The 26,614-nt window shown below is 44.9% G+C and overlaps 1 protein-coding gene across 1 annotated transcript; it reads right to left on the bottom strand.

The window, feature by feature from the left end:
* Positions 1-51: 51 nt before the first annotated feature.
* On the bottom strand, positions 52-26,614 carry EFS (embryonal Fyn-associated substrate). The gene is made up of 6 exons (XM_058182904.1): positions 24,849-26,614; positions 18,863-19,180; positions 16,875-16,973; positions 12,018-12,707; positions 2,428-2,517; positions 52-1,395 (listed from the first exon to the last, which is right to left on the bottom strand). Exons 1-6 carry the CDS (start codon positions 24,858-24,860, stop codon positions 982-984), a joined length of 1,623 nt encoding a protein of 540 aa, XP_058038887.1. The 5' UTR covers positions 24,861-26,614; the 3' UTR covers positions 52-981.

Raw genomic sequence — 26,614 nt, 5'->3', positions numbered from 1 at the left:
AGGACTAGCTGCACAGCTGGAGGGAGAAGGAAGGAATGCGCCAAAAATTTTAAAACACAGCCAGTTTTTTCCATCTATTTTATTATCATCAAACCTAGAGAGATTCTGAGAAATATTTCCTGAGGGGGGAAAAAAAAATACTTTGTCTCCGTTTACTGACATCCTGAAGGTGTTGTCTGCTAATTCAGTCTTTTCGACCGTGGTCCCTTTAAGAGGGGTTAAACTTCAACTCCCAGAATTCCCCAGCCAGCCATGGCTGGCTGGGGAATTCTGGGAGTTGAAGTCCATCCCCTCTTAAAGGGACCATGGTTGAGAAATACTATCGTAATTACTTCGTCAATTCAGTTAATAACATTTTATGTTGTTTGCCCTTCCAATCCTTGACACAATATCATTTATTGCAGCTAATCGAGGGAACCGGGGGGGAATGGCGGCGGGACGGGCAGGTAGCAACGAGACACTCCGTTTGGCAGCCATTTTCTTCTTCCTCGTATCCTGTTAAGCCTCGGGGGGGGGGGGGGGGTCTGGGCACACCGGATGCCGTTCTCCTCCTTTCGACCATCAGGAGGATCCCGAAACCAGCAAAGGTCCTCTCACCCGAAATCCGTTCATCTGTGTAGATGACAGAGTCGCCCTTCCAGATTAAAGAATCCGTGCTAAAATCTGGCAGCAGACGAGGTCCCGAGTTCGAGAGACGCTGGCGAGAGGGCCAAAACCGGGGACAATCTTTGGCTAGGAAGATTGGCAAGGGCGTAAGGAAGGTCCTTGAGATACGACAGAGTGCTTTTTTTTTTTTTTTTGGCACATGCATCGGCCGTGGATCTAGGTCTTGACCGATGAACGAGCCGGGCTGAAACAGAACATGGGTACCGATTCTGTCACTGGCCAGGATGGGCCCCGCTGGGCACCTTCTGCAGAAAGAGAGATCTATTGTTCCATCGTCCACCTTAGGGTGGAGTGGCAGCCGTGCGGAGTCCCGGATCAAGAGGGCGCTAAGGTGCCCAGCAAGGTGGTGAAAGCCAGAGCTTGGCGCGACAACTCCGCCACGCAACCCTGCATCTCTCGGGCGGCGGGCGGCGACGGGTAGCTCAAAGCGGCGCTCTTGACTGACAGGACTGCTTCCTTCAAGGCTTGGCACAGCGCCGTGCTGGCGGCCCCCACCCTGGCCCGCACGGCCGCCGAAGACGCCAGGCGGGAGACGGTGTCGCCCACGAACACCAGCTTGTGTGCCGTGACGATGACAAATTTGCCGTGGGGCACGAAGACGCGGGGCGGCTGGTGGGCCCCGGCGCTGGCCGAGAGGGCCTCGATGGCCGACAGGAGGGTGCGGTAGTGTGTCTGGCACTGCCCCGTGTAGAACTGCAGCAGCTGGCTGTCCTCCGGAGATGGCGGCACCTGGCGAGGAGCGAGAAGGAGGTTAGGACATTGATGACCTTAGGAACTCTTTGCCACTGGAAATTTACATTTCCTGCCGTACGCCACCCTCCGGAAGTGGAATTTTTCCTGGGGATCTAAAAGGGTTTTATCAAAAGTATTTCAATTTGACAGGATCCACAGCGTGGAGTCAAAAAAGTCAAGATAGTGGCCGCGACGACAGCGTGGTCGGAGCTCAGTAGGTTTTTCGGGGGCATCAGAAACAGAGGATCAATTTGGATTCTATTCTATTCTATTCCATTCCATTCCATTCCATTCCATTCCATTCCATTCCATTCCATTCTTTTTATTCCTATATTCTATATTTATTCCTGTATTCTATTCTATTCTTCCCTATTTTCTTTTCTTTTCTATTCTTCCCTATTTTCTTTGCTATTCTTATTTTTATTCCTATATTCTATTCTATTCCTATTCCTATTTTCTATTCTATTCCTATTTTTATTCCTATATTGTATTCTATTCCTATTTTTATTCCTATATTCTATTTTTATTCTATTCTATTCCTATTTTTATTCCTGTATTCTATTCTTATTATTCTGTTCTATCCTATCCTATCCTATCTTATCCTATCCTATCCGATCCCTATTTTTATTCCTATATTCTATTGTTGTTCTTCTATTCTATTTTTATTCCTATATTCTATTCCGTTCCGTTCCATTCCATATTTTCTACTCCATTCCATTCTTATTTTTTCACCCAACCCCCTCTCCCCCCTTGCACCCCTCTGTTTACACAATTGTGGTCAAGATACACAATTGATCCCACTCAACGGGTGCAAATTCCACCTGGGGCTGCATTTCAACAGGACTTCTGCTGGGAAGGGAAGGGAAGGGCAGGAGGCAAAGTTCGGCTGCAAACGTGGCTTTCCACAAATGACTCTTGGCTTCTGCTTTTGAAGTGCTGAGACCCCCCGAGGTCATCAATTTTGGGTGGGTGGGTGGGACACAGTGAGAGCAAAGGGGTTTATGAAGTTAAAAAGAAGAGAAGAGATACCATTTCTTCCGTCGGCGTTGCCTCTCCCGAGACCGTCAGTGTGGGGCTGGCTTCGGGCGTGGTGGCTTTCTGCTGGGTCTTGTCAGCCCCCTGAGGAGAGGAGAGAAGGAAGCGAAAGGAAGGGAAGGGAAGGGAAGGGAAGGGAAGGGAAGGGAAGGGAAGGGAAGGGAAGGGAAGGAAGGAAGGAAGGAAGGAAGGAAGGAAGGAAGGAAGGAAGGAAGGAAGGAAGGAAGGAAGGAAGGAGAAAAACAGAAGATGGAGGGGAAGGGAGGAGGAGAGGAGAAGCAAAGGAGGGAAACAGTGAGGAAGGAAGGAATTTTAAAAATAAAGGTGAAGAAAAGGTAAGGAAGACAGAAAAGATGGAAGGAAAGAAGGAGGAAAGGAGAATAAAAAAGGAATAGAAGGAAGGGGAAGAAAGGAAGGAAATTTAAAAATAAAGGGGAAGAAAAGGAAAGGAAGATAGAAAAGATAGTAGGAAGGAAAAGAAAAAAGGAATAGAGAGGGGAGAAGGAAGGGATTTTAAAAATAAAGGTGAAGAGAAGGAAAGGAAGATAGAAAAGATAGTAGGAAGGAAAAGAAAAAGGAATAGAGAGGGGAGAAGGAAGGGATTTTAAAAATAAAGGTGAAGAGAAGGAAAGGAAGATAGAACAGATAGAATGAAGGAAGGAGAAGAAAAAAGGAATAAAGGTAGGGGGAAGGAAGGAAGGAAATTTAAAAATAAAGGGGAGGAAAAGGAGATAGAAAAGATAGAAGGAAGGAAGAAAGGAGAAGAAAAAAGGAATAGGGAGGGAGGGGGAAGGAAGGAATTTTAAAAATAAATGCAAAGGAAAGGAAAGGAAGATAGAAAAGATGGAAGGAAGGAAGGAAGGACGAAAGGAGAATAAAAAAGGAATAGAAGAAGGGGGAAGGAAGGAATTTTAAAAATAAAGGGGAAGAAAAGGAAAGGAAGATAGAAAGGAAGGAAGGAAGGAAGGAATTTTAAAAGTAATAGGGAAAAGGAAGATAAAAAAGGACCAGAAGGAAGGAAGGAAGGAGAGTGGAAGATGAGAAAAGATGAATTCATATCAACTCAGGGAAGATTTATACACACACACACACACACACACACACCCCAAACCCTGCAATGCTTCTGATCCAGGGGTCCACCAGACCCCCCCCCTTCCCCTTCCCCGTCCATCGTTCTTCTTCCATCGTTTTTTCACTCAGCCCATCATTTTCGGCCTCGCCGCTCAAAGTCGGCGAATCCGAGCCGACTCCCCACCTTCAGCGAATTTCCGTGGGACGCTCCGCCGACGCCTCTCTTCGCCCACCCCTCCATGCCTTTCGCAATCCCCGAACGCCGTCCGGTGTGTTGAGTTCCGCAAATTTTTTGCGCGTACGCTGGGTTGGGATGTGGAGGTTTTGAAATTTGGCCCCCGGGGGCCACAAAGTCCTTTTGAAACCCAACTTTGAATTTTCGGTTGGCAGTTCATTTGCGCCCGCCAAATATTTTCGGGCCAGCTGGAACAAGCAAAAACGGATCTTTTGTGCTTTTTTTAACGACAAAAATGTTTCACTTGCTCTGCCTCCTCTATGGAGAAGGCCTGCTGGGAATTTCACAGAAAAATGGCAATATTTGAAGAAAGAAAGAAAGAGAGGGCTCAGCGCAATACAGTTAGTCCTCGACTTACGGCCACAATTGAGCCCAACGTTTCTGTGGCTAAGCGAGACAGTGGTTCAGTGAGTTTTGCCCCCATTCTTAAGTGAATCGCTGCAGGAGTTAAGTCACATGGTTGTTAAGTGAGTTTTGTCCCCGTTTTACAACCTGTCTGGCCACCATTGTCAAGTGAATCGCTGCAGGAGTTAAGTCAAGTCACACGCTTCTCTGTTGACTTTGCTTGTCAGACGGTCGCAAAAAGGGATCACTTGACCCCCCTGGGACATAAACTGTCATAAATGAGGAGTTGGTTGACAAGTGCGACCGTTTTTCAAACTATGATCAGCGATCACAAATCAGGCGCTTCAAACTTATGACCGTGGCCGTGTCCTGGGGTCACGTGATCCCCTTCTGCAACCTTCCGACAAGCAAAATCAATGGGGAAGACCCGTTTCGCTTAACAACCGCGGGACTAACTTAGCCACTGTGACGATTCACTTAACAACGGTGGCAAGAAAGGCGGTAAAATGGAGGCAAAGTTCCCGTCAGACACGTTTCGCTTAACAACGGAAGTTTTGGGCTCCACGGTGGTCGTTAAGTTGAGGGCTACTTGTACACTGGGAGTTAAAACCTAACAAAGCATGAACGATTTTCACTCGAAAGAAAAAACCGGCATTGTTGCAAGGAATCCCGCTTTTAACATTTACAATGACTCGGGCGGGTCGGTGTCGGGTTCGAGACAAAGCAGTTTCCCTCAAATCACATTGTGCTTGAGTGAGTTTTGCACGCCAGCGTTCTAAAATGAAGGTCACTTCGAGTTAATGTTCACCTTTCTTTGGAGGGGGATGAAAGAATGGAAATATTTTGAGACCGAGAGCGTGTTTACAAAACTGAGATAGAATGTATGGTTTTAATAAAGAGTTTGTTTGTTTGTTTATTTATTTATTTATATATATATTTCTAGACCGCCCTTCTCCCGAAGCCATATAAAAACAATATTACAAACATTAAAATAATTTAAGATGAAATATTTAAATTTAGGCTAACTCCATTTAAAACCCATTTAAAATTCCCAATTAAAACTATCAGGCCAGTCCTGCACGACGAAACAGCCATGTTTTCAGCTCGCGTCGAAAAGTCCGGAGATCAGGGAGTTGGCGAATACCAGGTGGTAATTCGTTCCAGAGGGTTGGAGCCCCCACAGAGAAGGGGGCTCGCCAGTCGACATTGTCTAGCCAACGGCACCCCAAGGAGGCCCACTCTGTGGGAGTGCACTGGTCGCTGGGAGGCCGTCACGTCGCAGTAGGCGGTCCTGTAAATAACCAGGTTCCATGCCATGAAGCGCTTTAAAGGTGGTAACCAATACCTTGAATTGCACCCGGAAGATCACCGGCAGCCAGTGCAGCCTACGCAGGAGAGGTGTTATATGGGAACCTCGACTTGCTTCCTCTATCACCCGCGCGGCTGCATTCTGGACCAGCTGAAGCCTCCGGGTGCTCTTCAAGGGGAGCCCCATGTAGAGAGCATTACAGTAGTCCAGACGGGAGGTGACAAGGGCATGAGTGACCGTGCATAGGGCATCCCGGTCCAAGAAGGGACGCAACTGGCGAATCAGGCGAACCTGATAGAAAGCTCCTCTGGCGACGGCCGTTGTTTGATCTTCCAACGACAGCCGTGCATCCAGAAGAACGCTCAGATTGCGAACCTTCGCTGTGGGGGCCAATGACTCACCTCCCACAGGAGTTAACACGAGTTAGCAGAATTAGACCAGATATTAACTAGAACAGATAAAGAAACTATATGGTTATTTATTAAGTTTTAAAACTTAAAAGCGAACAAGTAAAGGAGACGACGATTGCTAAATTGGGCTAAAATTTTCTGGATACGCAATAGAATTAGATAAATGGCAGAAACTATGGGATAGAAATATTAAAATTGACGATGTCGACCCCATATAAGGAAAATCTGTATAAAATAGATGGCATTTTGTACCGGCAAGATCGGCAAAAATGTATAAAGCTAGTGTTGTGTCCTCCTCGCCTCTGTCCGAACGATGGCTTAATTAGCCAGCTCTTATCAGCTCTGGCAGCAAAAGAGCCAGCGTCTGCCAAGAGCCCTCGATAGCTGCCAAGAAGCTGGTGAGTCACAACCTTCAGCTCTAGTTAATCCGTGGATTTGCCTGATGCAAAGAGACACACCAGCTCTTGCTGCCTTTTATATCCTGTGGGGTGTGGCTCCGTGACTCAGCACTTCCTAGGCCTGCCCCTCCCCTGCTTCTGTCGTTCCCTTCTCTCCTGCTACGAAACCTGGGATTGAGCCAAGCCTGATTGCTGTCAGCTGGCTCTGCAGGCGTGGCCTGGGGGGGGAAAGAGTCAGGAGAAGGAGGCCTCGTTATTTCTTTCGCTTGGCCTGCTTCTGGCTCCTGGAGCTGATCCAGGGAGGCCGGTGTTTCCGGGGTAAGTCCTGATGGCCCTTCCCCCTCACTGTCCAAATCACTTTCTGGCAGCAAGCCTGGCTCTGAGTCACTTTCTGGCAGTAGGCCCGGCTCCAAGGCACTTTCGGCCATGGGGCCAGGTTCAGGGGCGGGAGCCACAACAGCTAGATCTGCTAAGTGTTGGAAGTGTAATCAATTATCCGGTTCATATGCCCTAAATTTAAAAAAATCTTGGACGAAAATACAGACGTGGCTGGCAAAAATGACAAAGCAAAATATAGACCTGAAATCAGAGATTTCTACGAGAAAAATATGATCAAAAGACTAGATATCTGGTCTTGCATATGCTAACCGCAACTAGAATTGTATCTGCGCAAGAATGGAAAAATGACGAGATCCCGTCTGGGGGAAATGTAATTAAGAAAATATTAGAATGTGCAGAAATGGATAGACTAACGCTTGCTATTAAGGATAAAGAAGAAATGGAACATTTGTTGATATGGGACATATTTTATCAATGGCTAGACAATAGAAACAGAAGTTAGAGTTAAGAGTTAAGTTAGAGTTAAGAGTTGTAAGTTAAGAGTTGTAAACCTAATCTTACGTAGCTTCTTCTCCAGAAACACTACACTACTAACCAGAGCTTATAAAACATTTGCTAGATCAATTCTTGAATACAGCTCGCCTGTCTGGAACCCGCACCTCATTTCTGACATCAATACAATTGAACGTGTTCAGAAATATTTTACAAGAAGAGTTCTCCACTCCTCTGAATACAACAAAATACCTTATGCCACCAGACTTGAAATCTTGGGTTTAGAAAACTTAGAACTCCGCCGCGTTCGACATGACCTGAGTTTAACTCATAGAATCATCTATTGCAATGTCCTTCCTGTTGAAGACTACTTCAGCTTCAATCGCAACAATACAAGAGCAAACAATAGATTTAAACTTAATGTTAACCGCTTCGATCTTGATTGCAGAAAATATGACTTCTGTAACAGAGTTGTTAATGCCTGGAATACACTACCTGACTCTGTGGTCTCTTCCCAAAATCCCCAAAGCTTTAACCAAAAACTGTCTACTATTGACCTCACCCCATTCCTAAGAGGACTGTAAGGGGCGTGCATAAGAGCACAAAAGTGCCTACCGTTCCTGTCCTATTGTTTCCTTTCATTATATCCAATTAATATAGTTATTGCATATTTATGCTTATATATATGCTTATATATTATATAATTATTTTCATGCTTATGCTTATATATACTGTTGTAACTAACTAACTAACTAAATAAATAAATAAAGTTAGAAAGGAAGAGATATAAAAAGAGGGAATGTTTAATTGGAGAGTTGTTATTAATTATTGTTATTATATTATCATATTATTATATTATCAATATTACAGTGATGAATACCACAGCAAAAAAAGAAAAAAAGAATGAGGAAAATAAACCTGATTTCACAAAAACATGCAACGTGCTTGAAAGCCTGTTCGCCTTTCTAATTTAGACAACACGCAAATAAGAGTCAAACTGAAGTGATAATTTCATATTCCATTTATGATTTCCTTTTTTTTTTCTTTTAAGCCCGTGTCTCTAGCGACAAAGGGGAGAATTTCGAAGGAGTCTGTCCCGTATGAGGAAGCAAAAACGGCACTTTATAAAAGGAGGCAGGGGAGGTCCAAAAAGTCAAAATGGCCCCAGCAATGGCGGGATGGAAGCCCTGCCCCTTTTGGTGTGTGGCGTGCAAAGAGGGTGGGGCCTGTATAGTCCTCGAACTTACGGCCACAATTGAGACGGTTTCTAGGGCCAAGCGAAAGTGTTTGAAAGCGGGTTTTGACCGTTTTTCGAACCTTGCTCGCTGAGTTGTTAACTCAGTCTCACAGTTGTGAAGTGGACTTCACAGCCGTAAAGTTCAATGGCTTTCCCGTTGATTTGGCTTGTTCGGAGGTCGCCAAAGGAGATCACGTGACCCCTGGACTCTGCAACTGTCATAAATATGAATCGATCAGAATAGAGCTGGAAGGGACCTTGGAGGTCTTCTAGTCCAACCCCCTGTACAAGCCAGAGATCCTGTCTACAGTTCTGGACAAATGGTTGTCGAACCTCATCTTAAAAACCTCCGGTGATGAAGCATCTACAACTTCTGGTGGCAAGTTGTTCCACTGGTTAATTGTTCTCACTGTTAGGAAGTTTCTCCTTAATTCCAAGTTGCTTCACTCCTTAATTCGTTCCCATCCATTGTTTCTTGCCTTGCCCTGCGGTGCTTTGGAAAATAAGTCGACCCCCCTCTTCTTTGGGGCAGCCCCTCAAATCCTGGAAGACTGCTATCATATCCAAACCCCACTCCCCAAGTCCTTCTTTTCTCTAGACTGGCCAAACCCAAATCCCGCAACCGTTCTTTGAATATTTTTAGTCTCCAGGCCTTTAATTATCTTATTTGCTCTTCTCTGCACTTTTTCCAAAGTCTCTTGTTTGGAATGTGGTGACCAAAACTGGCTACTAAACGAGGGGTTGTCAGTTGTGGGTCGCCCGCCTCTAACCCAGTAAAAACCAAAGGCCTGGGTCTCCATTTAGAATACAGAGAGTCCTCGGCTTAACGACCGATCACTTAGGCACCGTTCAAAGTTCCAATTCTCCCCATGGTGACATGACCACATTTTGGGCGCTCAGCAACCAGAGACTACATTAGTGGCAGGGGTGAAATCTACTTACCTTCCCTACCGGTTGGGAAGCGCATGCGCCACACACGATTGTTTGCTTCGCTCGCGTGCATGTCACGTGCACAAGCAAACCCTCTGTGCATGCGCAAACCTTTCTACGCAGGCGCCGAGGGTAAAAAACAGGTTACTTCCTGGTTAAAATCAGGAAGTAACGACGACCAAGCGGGTTGGCGGAGCCTCGCACCGCCATTGCTATCGGTTCTCCGAACCACCTGCCCCCATCTCTACTGGTTCAGACGAACCAGTCCGAACCGGTAGCATTTCATCCCTGATTAGTGGCTATTTGCAAACCCCACCCAGAGCCATGTAGTGACAACACCATAATTTACAACCTTTTTTGTACTCCCCTTAACGACCGCTGTTGTTCACTGAACGAGTTCTGCAAATAAAACCCCAAAAATGCAAAATGGATTTGGTCACGTGGTGACATGATTTTATGACCGTAATTTTTATAATGTATTATATTTATAATATTTATATTGAAATAATATATATTATTTATATATAATTATATAGTAAACATATACATACATACACACATATATACATATATATGTTTTCGTAGGTTTTCACGGGTATAGGTATGTAGGTCTTAGCGTATTCGGGTCTTTTCCTGTGTAAGGTTGAGAGTATCTTGGCAACACAACCTACCACCCGGGATGTTACAGCACAAGACTCAGGACGTCGCATTCCCAGAACTCAGGAGGTTTCCACACAGCCCATTAACCAGGTCGTTACAACACAAAAGACTAACGGGCACACAATATGGGCAACTACGTGTTAGATGAAAGGAAGATCAGAAAATTGGTATAGTGCAGAATGAGGAAAATTTGGTAAAGCAAATTAGAAATCAGTCTTAGGAGCATATAAAGAGATTGTGTAATGTGTTACTTGAAATAGATTCTGAAAGGGATTTGGTAAAGGACTGTATGATAAAGTGGGCACAAAATTTTCAGGAGCCAATATTATTGGAAACTTGGGGAAAAATTTGGGTTAGAAATGTTAAATTTACGCAGGCACAGAATTTAATGAAAATTTTTAATAAAATGTTTTATAGATGGCATTTAGATCCTAAGAAATTATCGTGTATGTATCCAGATATGCAAGCAAAATGTTGGAGATGTAATTGTGATGATGCTACATGTTTTCATATTTGGTGGACTTGCAAGAATATTAAGACTTTTTGGATAAGAATTTGGTGGATTATACAAAATGTTTTGAAAAAGAAGATAAAGTTCTTACCGCAATTTTTTTTACTGGGAATTATCATGGATTGTACAGTAATTGAGACTAAATTGATTTTAAATCTAATAACAGCGGCAAGATTACTGATAGGACAGTATTGGAAGAAAAAAGAATTACCTACAATAGAAGAATGGATATTGAAAGTTGCCAATTTGGCTGAGATGGCAAAAATCTCAGCCTTTTTGAAAGACAACACGCAAGAAAGATACTTAAATGAATGGAAAAAATGGACTGACTATATTCAAAACAGATATCAGATGAAGAGATATCAGACTGCCTTTGAATGATTAGGATGTATTATTTCTGATTGCATTGAGGGAGGTTAGGATTTGACAAGAAATATAGGAGTATAACTGAGTTAGGAGGAAAATATTTTAGCATGTTTGTTTTATTTTTAACTATACTTTGTGTTTATTCTGGGAAGTCGGGGGGGAGGGGGGATTTTGAAGGGAGGGGGAGGGGGTAAGGGGGGAAAGGGGGGGAAGTTTTTTTTTTTTTGTAAAAACTTTCAATAAAAAAAAAAAAAGACTAACGGGCACACAACTACGACCACACCCACACAGGATGCTACGGAAACAGCCGACCAATCTGCAAACACCCACTCCACCAATCAAGATGCAACCACACAGCTAGCCAACCCGCTTACAGCAACACTCCCCACCTCCCCACCAGTATTTATAGAGAGACGGCAGCTCCGACCACACTTTGCTCACACAAGCATGAAGCCGAAAGCACCAGCCTGAAGATGACGAGTGAGACCTCATTGAAACGTCGCCAAAATACTCTCAACCTTACACAGGAAAAGACCCGAATACGCCAAGACCTACATATATGTGTGTGTGTATGTGTGTGTGTATGTATGTATAATACAAATATATTACCGTTTCCCCCAAAATAAGACATCCCCTGATAATAAGACTAATCGGGCTTTTGAGTGCATGGCAATAAGGCCAAGTGCTTATTTCAGGGTTCAAAAAAATATAAGACAGGATCTTATTTTGGGGGAAACACACTATATATAATATATAAAAAGGTAAAGGTTCCCCTCGCACATACGTGCTAGTCGTTCCCGACTCTAGGGGGAGGTGCTCATCTCTGTTTCAAAGCCGAAGAGCCAGCGCTGTCCGAAGACGTCTCCGTGGTCACGTGGCCGGCATGACTCAACGCCAAAGGCGCACGGAACACTATTATCTTCCCACCAAAGGTGGTCCCTATTTTTCTACTTGCATTTTTTATGTGCTTTCAAACTGCTAGGTTGCAGAAGCTGGGACAAGTCAAGGGAGCTCACCCCATTACGCGGCACTAGGGATTCGAACCGCCAAACTGCCGACCTTTCGATCAACAAGCTCAGCGTCTTACCCACTAAGCCATTGCATCCCTATTATATAATATATATTTAATACATATATATATTACATAATAATATAAATACATAAATATATATTTATAATATAATAAATTTTATAATAATTATGGTCGTAAGTCGAGGACTATCTGCAAAAGCATCATGGCATCTAGGATAGCGATTAATCTCGTGCTGTGGCCGTCCTTACCTTCAGGTGGACATAATCGTACTCGTCGGCCAGACGGATCCCTTCGTATTCGTTGTGGACGTCATCCCTAGCTTGGTCCAGCTGGTCCCCTGCCCCAAGACCCCCCAGCCGGGGCGGAGGGGGAGGCAGTGGACGGTCCTGGATGCTACCCTTCCGCATGACATTGGGCGACGGGGGCGGTAGCTCGCCGGAAAGCCGCTCCTCGCTCGGGAGAGCGGGCAGCGGACGGCGGGACAGACTCTCCGCAGATGGCAGCCGGGGACGAGTGGGGGGTCCTGGGTCCCTTAGGTTGAGTCCTTGGAGGGCTCCCTCCAGGGGCGGGGTGCTGGGCGTCAGGAGAGGAACGTCATAAATGGCCCCGTCTTCTTCGTCGTCCTCTTCCTCCTTTCCTGCTGCCCGGATGTCTTCGGGAGATTCGTACAAGTTAAGCAAGGCTGAAGCGCGCCGTAAATTGGACGGGATGGCATAGATCAGCGGCCCTTCGCAGTTTTCTTCCTCCTCCTCCTCCTCCTCTACCTCCTCTTGCGCCAGGGCTTTCTTGAAGGCGAGCGGCACGTCGTAAGCTTCGTCCGCATTTGGTGGGGCGCTAGGCTGGGGGGCTACCCGGGCGATTTTTTTGACCCTTGGGGTGGGCGAATCGTACGTGTCCAAAACCACATCACGGAGCAAGGACGAGGGTACGTCATAAACCTACGAACGGGAAAAAAAAAAGAAGATAAAGAAGAAGTAGTTCCCAAACGAAAGCCTGTTTTGGGCGTCAGGCATCCAGCTAAGCCATAAACTTGCTTTGGGGCCCAGATGCTGGGTGAATCCAGCTATTAACCATAGTTTACGGCTCAGTGCGTTTGAGCCGCACAACATGGCTGGATCGGGAATGGAGAGCTCAGCATGAATGATTAACGCAGTCGATTTGATTATAATCTGCAGTTTATGGCTTAAGCTATTGTTTTCCTTTGGTGGTATAGTCCATGTACCATGGTTAAAACAAACCATGGCTTACATTATGTGTCAAGATAATGCTTCTCTCCCCCCCCCCCAATCTAGGGCTCTTGAAGATGTTGTGGACTTCAACTCCCAGAATTCCCATGTCTGGCTTTGAGGGCCTTAGGACCCTGTTTTTCAACCTTGGCCCCTTGACGATGGGTGGACTTCAACTCCCAGAATTCCTATGTCTGGCTTTGGGGCCTTTAAGACAGTGTTTTTCAACTTTGGCCACTTGAAGATGTGTCTGGCTGGGGAATTCTGGGAATTGAAGTCCACACATTGTCAAGTAGTGAGGTTAAGAGACAGCACGATAGAGGATAAAAGACCTTCATTGATACATTCTCTATTCTCATCCTTTTAACTAGCTTTTCAATAAAATATCTGCATATATTCATAAATTCCTTGTGTGTCCAATCACACTTGGCCAATAAAATTCTATTCTATTCTATTCTATATTTTGATTTTTCCCCGTTCCACTTCTTTCCTCTGGAAAAATTAGGAATAAAGATCCACGCCTCTTCTCCTTGACCTCCATCCGGCGAGGTTTCTACCTATACTACTTTTTAAAAACATTTCAGTAGAAACCTTTGAGCATCTCAGGTACTCCTCAGTTTTTTGGGGTTTTTTTTGCATTTATATCCCGCCCTTCTCCGAAGACTCAGGGCGGCTTACACTATGTTAAGCAATAGTCTTCATCCTATTTGTATATTTATATACAAAGTCAACTTATTGCCCCCAACAATCTGGGTCCTCATTTTACCTACCTTAGAAAGGATGGAAGGCTGAGTCAACCTTGGTTTACGACCACAACCGCACCCAAACTTTCTGTGGTTAAATTGGGGCAAAACCCGCTTAACGACAGGTTTTACGACCTTTCTCGCTGCAGTTGTTAAGTGAATCACTGCGGGTGTTAAGCAGAGGTAGGATACACATACTGTAGCAACCAGTTCGCCCAGCGCCAGAAATGTGAGCGTGCGCATGCCATCCGTACATGCATGCGACATCAAACAACGCGGCAATTCGTTTGCGCGCGCAATCCACACATGCATGCGCCGTCAAAAACACAGCGATATAGGACGGGATTACGCCGATCGCCACTACCGGTTTGTCCGAACCGGTCCGAGCTGTCTGAATACCAGCCCCAATATATTAAATCAGTAATACGGTTGTTAAGGGAACCTGGCCTCCCTCATCGACTTTGCTTTTCAAAAAAAAAAACATGCCGGTTTCCAAGCGCCCGAATTTTGATCACGTGACCCCGGGGGAGGCTGCAACGGTTATTAGGGTGAAAAACGGTCGCAAGTTACTTTTTTCGGTGTCCGTTGGAAGTCGCTGAACGAACGAACGATTGTAAAGGTCAGGCTGTTCTGTTATCTGTTGCCCACTGCCGGATCTATTGCTGCCTCTCGGACCGATGATCATCTTGGTTTACAGATTAAACAGAGTTGCAAGGGACCTTTGTAGGTCATCTAGTCCAACCCCCTGCCCCCCCCCTCCCCCGCCCAAGCAGGAGACCCCCACACCGTTTCTGACAGATGGCAGTCCAATCTCTTCTTGAAAGCCTCCAGGGATGAAGCTCCCACAACTTCCGAAGGCAACTTCTGGTCCATCGGTTGATTGTTCTCACTGTCGGAAAATTTCTCCTTATTTCTAGGTTGAATCTCTCCTTGATCGGTTTCCATCCATTGTTCCTTATCTGGCCTTCGGGTGCTTTGGAGAATAGCTTGATCCCTCCCCTCCTCTCTGGGGCAGCCCCTCAAAAATTGGAAGACTGCTATCCTGTCTCCCCTGATCCTTCTCTTCACTAGACTAGCCACGTTCCTGCAACCGTTCGTATGTTTTAGTCTCCAGTCCCCTCATCATCTTGGTTGCTCTTCTCGGCACTCTTTCTAGAGTCTCCACATCTTTTTTATAGCGTGGTGACCAAAACTGGATGCAGGACTCTAGGTGTGGTCTTACTAAGGCTTTGTAGAGTGGTGTTAGTACCTCACTTGATCTTGATCTGCTAATGTAACAACCCTCTGTTTGAGCAGACTTGGTTTCTGTCTAATCTGGAGCGGCAGATGTCTCTCTTGAGGCTGACCGATATCCCCAGCTTCAAAATTTATTTATTTATTTATTTATTCATTCATATTTTTATACCGCCCTATCTCCCTAGGGACTCAGGGCGGTGTACAGCCATCTAAAAACAACATAAATATACAAAGTAAAACATTAGTCTAAAAAACTTATTAAATAGGCCGAATATTTAAAATAGACATATAAATAATAAAACCCCAATTTAAAACCAAATCTAAAATTTAAACAATTAAAATTTAAAAAATCTAGTCCAGTCCTGCGCAAATAAATAGATGTGTCTTAAGCTCGCGGCGGAAGGTCCGAAGGTCGGGAAGTTGACAAAGTCCTGGGGGAAGCTGGTTCCAGAGGGTGGGAGCCCCCACAGAAAAGGCCCTTCCCCTGGGCGTCGCCAGTCGGCACTGCCTAGCTGACGGCACCCTGAGGAGTCCCTCCCTGTGGGAGCGCACGGGTCGGTGGGAGGCATTCGGTGGCAGCAGACGGTCCCGTAAGTAACCCGGCCCTATGCCATGGACGCCCCAAAAATGACAGTCTGGCTTTGCTTTTTAAACCTCAGCAGCTGCTTACCTCCGCATTCTCACCTGTCCTTCTCGCCCAAGTGTTTCTCCATCTAAGGCGAATGTTGGTTTGGCTGGGGAAGAAAAACAGGGGGCCCCTTTGGAGGCAGCTGTCCCCTTTATAAAGGACTCAGATACAATTACTCTCAGTGGCAGGACAGGCGTAAAATTTAATCCAACAGGCGCGGCCAGTTGTCGTCCCAGCCTGCCCGCCCCCCCCGCCCCATTTCCCCACCCTGGAGGTTTTGCCAGTCGTCACCGGGCGCACCAGCCGATGGCAACTGGCGCCGAGATCAAATTGTGCCCCCCCCCTTTCAATCCAGCTGAGGTTTTGACGCCCAGGTCAGATTTAGAATAGAAACCAGTTGGCCAGCGGTCAGGTGGCCATAACATATAACAGAATAAAAGATAAAAAAGATAATAAAATAGAATAATAAGATAAGATAAATGAAAATAAAATAGTAAAGTAAAAATAAAACAGGATAGCGTTAGAATAATAAAAGAAATAAAGAAGTCAAATAAAATAATAGCGTAGAATAATAGAATAGTAGGACAATAAATTAATATTAATTAAATTAATATATAAATTAATATTAATTAAATTAATATAAAATAATAAATAAATACATAAAATAATAAAATAACAGTAAAGTAAAATAACAAAGTAAATAAATAAAGTAAAATAAATTAGTAAAAATAAAATAATAGAGTAGAATAATAAGCTAAAATAAAAAAAATCATAATAAACTAAAATTAAAATAATAAAACAAAACAGAATAAAAATAAAATAATAAAATAAAGTGAAATAAAGTAAAATAAAACACAATAAAATAATGATGATGCTGGCCCTGCCACCTGGGCTGACAATACAGGTAGCTCTTGACTTACAACGATTCGTTTAGTGACCATTTGAAGAGACTTAGCACCGTTTTTCACCCTCGAACCATTGCCGCATCCCCACAATCACGTGATTAAAAAAACCAGACGCTTGGCAACTGACTCATACTTACGACCGTTGCCCTTTTGCGACCTTCTGACAAGCAAAGTCGATGGGGAAGCTGGGTTCACTTAACAACCACGTTACTCACTTAACAACTTGCAGGGATTGCAACTACGACGACGCACTGAACAACTGTGTCAAGAAAAGGCCAACGACGGAGTAAGCTGGAACCAGCTACGGGGTTTTCCGTGTAAAGAGACCCACGGCCATCTTCTCCTTTGGGTTGTTCTCTCAAAGTACCTCCACAGAATCATCTTCTTTTCTGGTCCCCCGAGGTACCCTGTAGATCCCCTCTGGGGGCAGCGGGCAGGGCCTTGCAGGTGGTGGTATCTCATAGACCTGGGGTGGAAGAAAAAAAAAGACAAGGAGAAACCAGAAATCAGGCTCTGGAGAGAAGGAACAGATCCCTGGAGCGTCAAACCATCTCTCAGATAGGTTCGCCCAACATTGCTAGGCTAAAATGGGATGGGGAGTTCACGGTTCGGTGCGGTATGCGGAGGAAACCAGCTTCCATCGCGGTTGGTTGGGTGACCCATCCCATCCCTGTTGTGGTCCGCCAGCAGCCTGCGGAGCTGGCAACGGAGTCGGACAGTGGCGAGGCTGAGGAAGAACATGGGCCAGTCCTGGAGGCTGCGTCAGAGGCAGAGGTGGGGCCAGGGCCATCGGGGAATGTGGTGCGGACTCCGGAGCCTCCAGAGGCTGACAGTAGTGAGGCAGAGGAACAGGAGGAGCCTGTTCTTAATGCACGCATGAGAAGAGCTGCCATAAGGCAGCAGCAGCTCAAGCAAAGAGGACAACTCGGGAGTAGGGCCAAGAGATGATTGGCCCCTCCCATAAGGCTTAAAAGACCAGCAACGGCCTTTGGGCTCTTTGCTGGAAAACAACATTGATAGCTTTGTCTTGTTGCATTTGTTTTGTATCGGTGTCTTCTGAATTTTTGCCAAGAAAGGCCTTTGGCAGTTTGCCTAATTGGAGCAAGGTTGGCGATAGGACTGAGGAATTTGTCTCGGGAGGAATTTGCTTTAATTTAGTTTGACTATACTGAGAATGAAGTAATTCTCAGCTGTTTGAATAAAGTTTGTTTTTACACTGACTGAGTTTCCTACTACATACTTGGAAGCCTGGGTCACAACAATCCCATCCAAGTGGACCTCAAAAGCAAGGACGTTTTGGGGTAAACAGGGGGGGTTAGAAGATCGAAGGATTCCTCCCTCTTCTAGTAGGCGTCCTTCTCCACCCTGGGACCTGGTAGATACGTTGGAGCACAATTCTCTTCATTCACACACAGTTAAAATGGAGTGTGGGGGGGACACGACACACATCTCAATGCATTCTAGATGTTGGCAGGATGTAAGACGCTGCTCTGGAGGAAGAGAAGCAGTGGGGAAATCCAATTTTTTTTCTACCGGTTCTGTAGGTGTGGCTTGGTGGGCGTGGCGTGGCATGGGTTGGTGGGCGCCGCTTGGTGGGCGTGGCAGGGGAAGGATACTGCAAAATCCCATTCCCACCCCACTCCAGGGGGAAGGATACTGCAAAATCCCCATTCCCACCCTACTCCGGGGGGAAGGATACTGCAAAATCTCCGTTCCCTTCCCGCTCCTGGGGAAGGATACTGCAAAATCCCCATTTCCACCCCACTCCAGGGAGAAGGATACTGCAAAATCCCCATTCCCACTCCACTCCAGGGGAAAGGATATTGCAAAATCTCCATTCCCACCCCATTCTAGGGGAAGGATACTGCAAAATTCCCATTCCCACCCCACTCCTGGGGGAAGTATACTGCAAAATCTCCATTCCCTCCCCACTCCAGGGGAAAAATACTGCTAAATCCCCATGCCCTCTCTACTCCTGGGAGAAGGATATTGCAAACTCTCCATTCCCACCTCACTCCAGGGGAAGAATACTGCAAAATCCCCATTCCCTCCCCACTCCAGGGGAAGGATACTGCAAAATTCCGATTCCCATCCCACTCTGGGGCCAGCCAGAGATGGTATTTGACGGTTCTCTGAACTGTTCAAAATTTCCGCTACCGGTTCTGCAGAACCGGTCAGAACCTGCTGGATTTCAACCCTGAAGAGAAGACGTTGACGTCCAACTTTCTCGTCTTTGGTAGAAGTTTGAAAAGATGGTAGACAAGTTTCCGGGGGATGTTTCATGTCGCCTCTCCAAGGTGAGACAATGGAGAGAAACCAGCCGGAGAAAACCTCCGAGTCTCCCCCTCTTCTCACCTCCTGTTCTTCTTTCCTTTGATCTCTTCTTCTCCATCCGTCTATGGATCCATCGGAGATCTTTCCCATCAGGAGACCCTCCTTCTTCGGGACCTGGTAGACCTCTGCTGGGGTGTGATTTGGGTGAGATCCCGACTCGGGGAGGACCTTCACCCTGTTGGCCGGCACGATCCCTTGCTGGCCATGTAAGGAACACAGGTGCCAGCCTTCCAGGCCTGTCCCTTCTGGCTGGAGAAGGACCATGAGGTCCCCCTTGTGGAAGGAGAGTTCGTCCGGACACTCGGCCGTGTTGTCGTACAGAGCGCGACACAACTGCGCCTGCGGATGAAGAACAAGGGAGATAGTCAGGGCTCAAGTCACACTTTCCAAAGCTTGGCCTTAAGGCGTGTGCTCTCCAACTACGATATCTAGAATTCTTAAAGACTACAACTCCCGGAATCCCTAGACCACAACTCCCAGAATTCCTAAACAACTCCCAGAATTCCTAAACAACTCCCAGAATTCCTAAACAACTCCCAGAATTCTCAGACTAAAACTCCTAGAATTCCTAGACAACTCCCAGAATTCCCAGACCACAACTCCTAGAATTTCTAGACAACTCCCAGAATTCCTAGACCACAACTCCCAGAATTCCCAGACCACAACTCCCAGAATTCTAAGACCACAACTCCCAGAATTCCTAGATTACAACTCCCAGAATTCTCAGACTACAACTCCCAGAATTCCTAGCCCACAACTCCCAGAATTCCTAGCCCACAACTCCCAGAATTCCCAGACCACAATCCTAGAATTTCTAGACAACTCCCAGAATTCCTAAACAACTCCTAGAATTCCTAGACAACTCCCAGAATTCTAAGACCACAACTCCCAGAATTCCCAGACTACAATTCCCAGAATTCCCAGACCACAACTCCCAGAATTCCTAGCCCACAACTCCCAGAATTCCCAGACCACAATTCCTAGAATTTCTAGACAACTCCCAGAATTTCTAGATTACAACTCCCAGAATTCCCAGACTACAATTCCCAAAATTCCCAGACCGCAACTCTCAGAATTCTGACCGTAACTCCCAGAATTCCCAGACCACAACTCCCAGAATTTCTAGACAACTCCCAGAATTCCTAGACCACAACTCCCAGAATTCCCAGACTACAATTCCCAGAATTCCCAGACCACAACTCCCAGAATTCCTAGCCCACAACTCCCAGAATTCCCAGACCACAACTCCCAGAATTTCTAGATTACAACTCCCAGAATTCCCAGACTACAATTCCCAGAATTCCTAGCCCACAACTCCCAGAATTTCCAGACCACAACTCCCAGAATTCCAAGACCACAACTCTCAGAATTCGTAAACAACTCCCAGAATTCCCAGACTACAACTCCCAGAATTCTCAGCTCACGTGACTGGTTAAGTTATCCACAACCAAGATGCTAAAATGACTTTTTTTTTTTTTTTTTTGCAATACAAGTTGGGACCAACGACTGCAAGTTTTAACATTTGTACGAGCATACGAGCATCTCCCCTTCTTTAACAGATAGTCCTTGTTTAGCGACTGCCTCAATCAGCGACCGTTTGCGGTCACGACGGTGATGAAAACGGAACTTTGCGACCAGCTCTTGCGTTTACGACCGCTGCAAAGCGAAGAGAAGCCAAGCTGAGACGGTGAAATCATGTTTCGCTTAGCAACCGACAATCAAGTCGCTTCATTATGGTCGCTAAACAAGGACTGTCTGTATGTTAAAAACACTCTAGGCTTCTGCGTTAGATCTCTATATGCAGGGGAAGGACACATTTAAATATATGTAGGTCTTTGGTTATTCGGGTTTTCTCCCGCGTAAAATTGGAAGTGTCTTGGCGACATTTCGACGAAGTCTCATTCGTCATCTTCAGGCTTCAGCTTCGTGCTTATGTGCTCCCAGAAGCACAAAGCTGAAGCCTGAAGATGACGCAGAAAACCCGAATAACCAAAGACCTACATACAAACACCCGCGAAAACCTCAGAAAACATTTAAATATATATATATATATATACATACACGAGAAAGGTTATTATACCACAGGACGGTTACACAGGTATTTCTTACAACTACGGCTCCCATCGTGCCCAGCTATGCTACTTTTTTCCAACTGCCTCCCGGGGAAGCCACCCCATCATCCTGTTCCCTAAGAAACCTAGAAGCTGTTGGCTGAAACAGCTTTGGAAACATCCGGTTGAGAAAGTCCAAGGCCGAAGGGCTGCAAATTTGTTCTCCCCGCATGTAGAAAACTAGCACCTCAGGGACAATGTCAACTCTTCACTGGGCGGGGAATTTTTGAACGGGCCTTAATTCCAGCCATTTTCCCTTCCCGGATAGTCTGAATGGGCTCTACCCACTAGGTATGGACCCTGGCTTCACTGATAAGCTGCCTTTTTAAAATCCATGCTTGAATTCCTCCGAAAAATAGCGAGGCTGGGACATCTGCCCAAAAATTGGGAACAAGACGAACCAAGACAAGTTCTTGCGTTGCTCGGCGTCCCCGTTTATAAACAATCGCCGAGTTTTGCAAGCAAAACTTGGAGATTTATTTTTTTTTTAACCCCAAAAACAAGTTTCTAAACATTTCCTAGACTAATCAGCAATACAGATAGTCCTCGATGTACGACAGTTCGCTTAGTGACCGTTACCACAGCACTAAGAGACCATTTATCAGGCTTACGCAGCATTCATGTGATTCGCATTCGGATACTTGACACCTGACTCACGTTTATGACGGTCGCAGTGTCCTGGGGAGGGGGGTGGGTCACGTGATTCCTTTTGCGACCGGCTGACAAGCAACGTCAATAGGGAAGCCAGATTCGGTTAACAACCGCGTCAACTTGCTTCACAACCCCAGCCATTCATTTAACAACCGTGGCAAGAGAAGTCGTAAAATGAGGCGAAACTCACTTAGAAAATGTCTCACTTAGCAACGTAAATCTGGGGCTCGAGGATTACCTGTAGCGTGACCACGTCATAGAAACCTAGAAAACGGATGTCGAAAAAAAAGACCTTCTTGGTCCATTGAGTGTGCCTTTTTAATTGAAATAAAAATTTTAATTTTCCTTTTAATTAATAAATTTATTAGGCTTTATTACTGACCGCGCCATGAATGGTCCTACTAAAAATGTTTATTACTACCATTTTATCTTTTTCAAAAAAAATAATTGTTGGATGAGAGACAATTGTGGGTTTATCATGCCACAAAAATTTAAAAAAAAAAATAAGTACAGGTGGTCCTTGACTTACAACAGTTCACTTAGTGACCGTTCAGTTCCAGCGGCACTGAACAAAAGTGACTTAGGAGCTTTTTTCACACTTACGACGGTTGCAACATCCTCACACTCCAATAATCAGAATTCAGACCCTTGGAAGCTGACTCGTATTTACGACGGTTGCGGTGTCAGGCGATCCCCGTTTGCGACCGTCCGACCAGCAATGTCCATGAGGGAGCCAGGTTCCCTTAACAACCGTGTCACTCGCTCAACAACGGCAGCGATTCATTCAACAACCGGGGCAAGAAAGGTCGTAAAAAGGGGCCAAAACTCACCGCCTCGCTTAGCGGCAGACATTTTGGGCTCCATTGTGGTCGTAAGTTGAGGACTAGCTATAATTTCCTTTTTTTTCCCCCTCCCAGCTTTTGCTTAAGCCATACCAGCCTCCTGCGAACTCTATAATAATCAATATTAAAATATAATATAAATCTTTTTTTTTTTTGATGGGGTGATGGCGGATAAGATGTTGAAAAATAAAATTTCGCCAGAAATGATCTCATTTAGGGGAGTTCAAGACACAGCCCCTTTTAATCAGGAAGGCTGACAAATTTCAGCCAAAAATGTACATTATTTATGGGAAATATTTAATCATCAACCGCAAAATCGGTGTTGAGACCTAACTTTGCCCCTCAAGAAAAGCTGCCGTTTTTTTCCAGAGCCCTCTCTTAAGTGCCACAAGGGATTCCGAAACCCATAAGCCACTCCACTTGCCCTTTAGAGGCAGTCCTCGACTTACGACCACATTTGGAGCCCAACATTTCCGTTGCTAAGCGAGACCTTTCCTGCCACCGCTGCTTAAGCGAATCCTCGCGACTGTTCGGTTAGTCACCCGGTCGTTGAGTGAATCCGGCTCCTCTCCCCCCACCCACCCCGTCGAGTTTGCTTGTCAGAAAGTCGCAAAAGGGGACGCGGCAACCGTCATAAAGACGAGTCGGTTGCAAAAGCGGCTGAATTTGGATCACGTGACCCTGGGGATGCCTGGGGGGGGGGTGTCGTTAAGTGTGAAACACGGTCGCAAGTCGCTTTTTTTTTCCGCGGCGGTGTTAACTTTGAACGGTCACAAAGCGAACTGCTATAAGTCGAGGACGGCCTGTATTTAGCCACAACGCATCAAAAGTGCTTTTCCGGAGACGCAGGTTCAAAATTTTCACCTAGAGTTAAAAAAAACAACAACCCCTTCAGGTAGAACAGGAGCTGCTAAGCAAGTGCTGATTTTTAGGGGAAAGGAAAAATTATTTTGATTTCCAAAAGTAATTTAGGAGAGCCTTGAGTTTCTCTCTCTCTTCCCCCACCGCCCCAAAACCACCTTCTGCGCCCCTCTTTCTCAAACCCAAGTCAACAACAATAGATCAAAGCCTTCCCTGCCACTTATCGGTTCCCAGATAATGAGGAGGCCCAAATAACCTTGGAACGCAAATCTTTTCCCGAAGATCGAAATTGTTCCCAATCCTGTTTGACTACAAAATGTGGTCGCGGTTAACCTTTTCTATCTATCTTTCTTTCTTCTTTTCTTTCTCTTTCCCTTCCTTCCTTGATTCTTCTTTCTTTCTTTTATTTTCTCTCTTTTTTCTTTCCCTTCTTTTCTTTCCCTTTTTTCTGCCTTCCTTTTTCTTCCTCTTTCCGCTCTTTTTACCTTCCTTTCTTGACTCATTCAGTCCTTTTTTCTATTTTTTCTTTTCTTTTTCCTTTTTCTCCCTCCCTTCCTTCATCCTCCCTTCCTTGATTCTTAATTTCTCCCTCCCTTCTTTTTCTTCTTTATTTTCTGTCTTTTTCTTTCTTTCTTTTATTCTTTTTCTCTTTTCCTTCCTTCCTTGGTTCTTCTTTTTCTTTCTTTCTTTTTTCTTCCTTCCTTCCTTCTTTCTCTTGCTCTTTCCGCTCTCTTTTTACCTTCCTTTCTTGACTCAATTCAGTCCCTTTCGTTTTCTATTTTTTCTTCCTTTCTCTTACTCTTTTCTTTTTCCCTCCCTTCCTCCATCCTTCCTTCCTTCTTAATTTCTCCTTCCTTCCCTCCCTTTTCTTCATTTTCTGTCTTTTTCTTTCTTTCTCTTTTCCTTCCTTCCTTGATTCTTCTCTTTCATTCTTCTTTCTCTTCCCGTCCTTCCTTGATTCTTTCTTTCTTTCCTGTTTTTCTTCCTTCCTTCTCTTTCTCTTGCTCTTTCTGCTCGTTTTATCTTCCTTTCTGACTTATTCAGTCCTTTCTCTTTTCTTTCTTTTTTTCCTTTCTATTTTTCTTCCTTTCTCTTGCTCTTTTCTTTTTCCCTCCCTTCCTCCATCCTTCCTTCCTTCTTAATTTCTCCTTCCTTCCCTCCCTTTTCTTCATTTTCTGTCTTTTTCTTTCTTTCTCTTTTCCTTCCTTCCTTGATTCTTCTCTTTCATTCTTCTTTCTCTTTCCCGTCCTTCCTTGATTCTTTCTTTCTTTCCTGTTTTTCTTCCTTCCTTCTCTTTCTCTTGCTCTTTCTGCTCGTTTTATCTTCCTTTCTGACTTATTCAGTCCCTTTCTCTTTCTTTTTTTTTCCTTTCTATTTTTTCTTCTTTCTCTTTCTTTTCTTTTTCCCTCTTTCCCTCCCTTCCTTGATTCTTAATTTCTCCCTCCCTCCTTTCTTTTTCTTCTTCATTTTCTTTTTCTTCCTTCCTTTCTTTCTCCCCCCTCCCTCCTTCTCTCCCTTCCTTTTTCTTTCTCTCCTACTTACACTTGTAGACATGGTGAGCCTCCAACATCAAACAAAGGGATCAGAAGACCTGAACAGCCTCCGCGAACCAAAATGACACCTTAATATATTAAGACTCTTGACAAAATAAAGACAGTCTTTCGAAAAAACATTCCTCTCTTCTGCTTTAGTACGTTGTGCCCGGAGGGAGAACAACAACAGGAAAAAAAAAAAAAGAATTCCTGAGAAATTTAAAATCGATTTTTCCTCATCTTAAACAAGCCAACAAACCACAAACATAGAAGATATAACTCCATTTCCTTGGCAAGATAGTTCCTGATGAATATTCCAATGCAAAGTGAGGGGAAGGGGAAAAAAAATCTCTAAATAAATTTCAGGGGTTCTTATATATATATATATTTGTGTGCAGTGAATGTGGTTTCCTTAGAAGTCCGTCCAGTTGCAATTTGCAATTCCCTATGATTATTCCCCCAGTAGTTTTTCTGAGGTTTTCCAAATTTTTCTGGGTCAGCAAAATCGCCAGAAAAGCGATTTGACCAACTCTGATTGCTTCCAGACCGAAAAGATTGAGCAAAAGACAGGAATGCAACAAGCTGGAACACAGATCTGCGAGGCGAGCAGAAAGTGGAAAAGTAGCCCACAGACATTTAAGGGGACTTCTTTCCAACTGGAAACTGGAATAAAGAGAACAGCCAATTATTATTATTATTATTTCTTTGCAATGTCATGGAATCCAACAAAAGAAATCAAAAGTTTCCCATTTGGCAATGAACAGGCCCAAACGATCCACAGCTCACGAAATCAAACTTTTCCTCTTAAATCCAGAATTTTAAAAAAAGGGGGGGGGGGAAAAGCTAGTCCAAAATTCCTTCAAAAATATTCAGGGAGCAGGTTTGATTATTTTTTTTTTTTTTCCTGAGAACAAGCATAGATGGGACCGGCGTTATCGTTCATATTTTGCCTTTTTTTCCCCTTTTCTTTTCTCCGCTCCTCTGCTTTCGTTAAATATCGAGTCAAACTTTCACCCAATTCCGAAAAGGCCTGGCATCGATCCAGTTCCCCGAAAAATTCCCAAATCGCCCACAAATCCGACACGTATCTCGAAAGTAACTCCGGGAATGTTGAGGCATTTCCAAGGAAACGTAATCCTTCCCGAAAAGCCAGCTTCTCGCTCCCTGTCCAGGAGAGGTTTGGATCCAGATTAATTCTAATTCCAAAAGAGGTTTCCACCTTCTCGAATCATCAACCCTCCCAAAATCTTCGGCAAATGTTGTAGAGGATGGCCGGATAATTTTTTGTTTTCATGCGTCCAATTGAACCGCAGGCGGGAATGTCCCGAGTCAGCAGGGAGACATTGCGAAAATTGCAGATTATGCTTCTTCTGTCGGCCCAAATATTTATTTCACAATTGACAGGCGGAGAGGCAGGGTTGAGTTTGCATGCAAACGTCCCCCGGATTTCTTAAAAGTTAGGGAAGGGACCCAAGTTCCCAGGTCAAAGGTGGCGGCATCCCATTCCATTCAGACCAGTTGGGTCCCCCTGCTGTGTCCCACTCGGTCACCTGCTGAGACCAAAATACAAAGAGTCATTGTAAGGATTGGATGGCTGCCAACCTTAACTTAAAGAAAGTGACTTTTCCCAAAGGCCCAGCAGGCTCTCTTCCCTCCTTTGAGTCAAACCCCAAGCGAGTATTTTCTGCATTCTGGAGGAAGGTTAATAAAATTAATAATCGTCTGTTTTTTTCTTCCTTGCTTCCTTCTCTCCCTTCCTTTCCTTCCATCGTCCCT

Source organism: Ahaetulla prasina, chromosome 4, assembly GCF_028640845.1.
Source record: "Ahaetulla prasina isolate Xishuangbanna chromosome 4, ASM2864084v1, whole genome shotgun sequence".
Taxonomy (NCBI): Eukaryota; Metazoa; Chordata; class Lepidosauria; order Squamata; family Colubridae; genus Ahaetulla; species Ahaetulla prasina.
Note: the sequence above shows the minus strand (reverse complement) of the source record. Positions and strands in the feature narration are given on the sequence as shown.

What these genes read in the sequence shown, in the direction of transcription:
- EFS (XM_058182904.1), bottom strand. An exon ending in ACGATTATGTCCACCTGAAG is followed by an intron (nt 2,518 to 12,017) that starts GTAAGGACGGCC and finishes TCCTCTCCTCAG; the next exon opens with GGGGCTGACAAGACCCAGCA. An exon ending in CAACGCCGACGGAAGAAATG is followed by an intron (nt 1,396 to 2,427) that starts GTATCTCTTCTC and finishes GCTCCTCGCCAG; the next exon opens with GTGCCGCCATCTCCGGAGGA.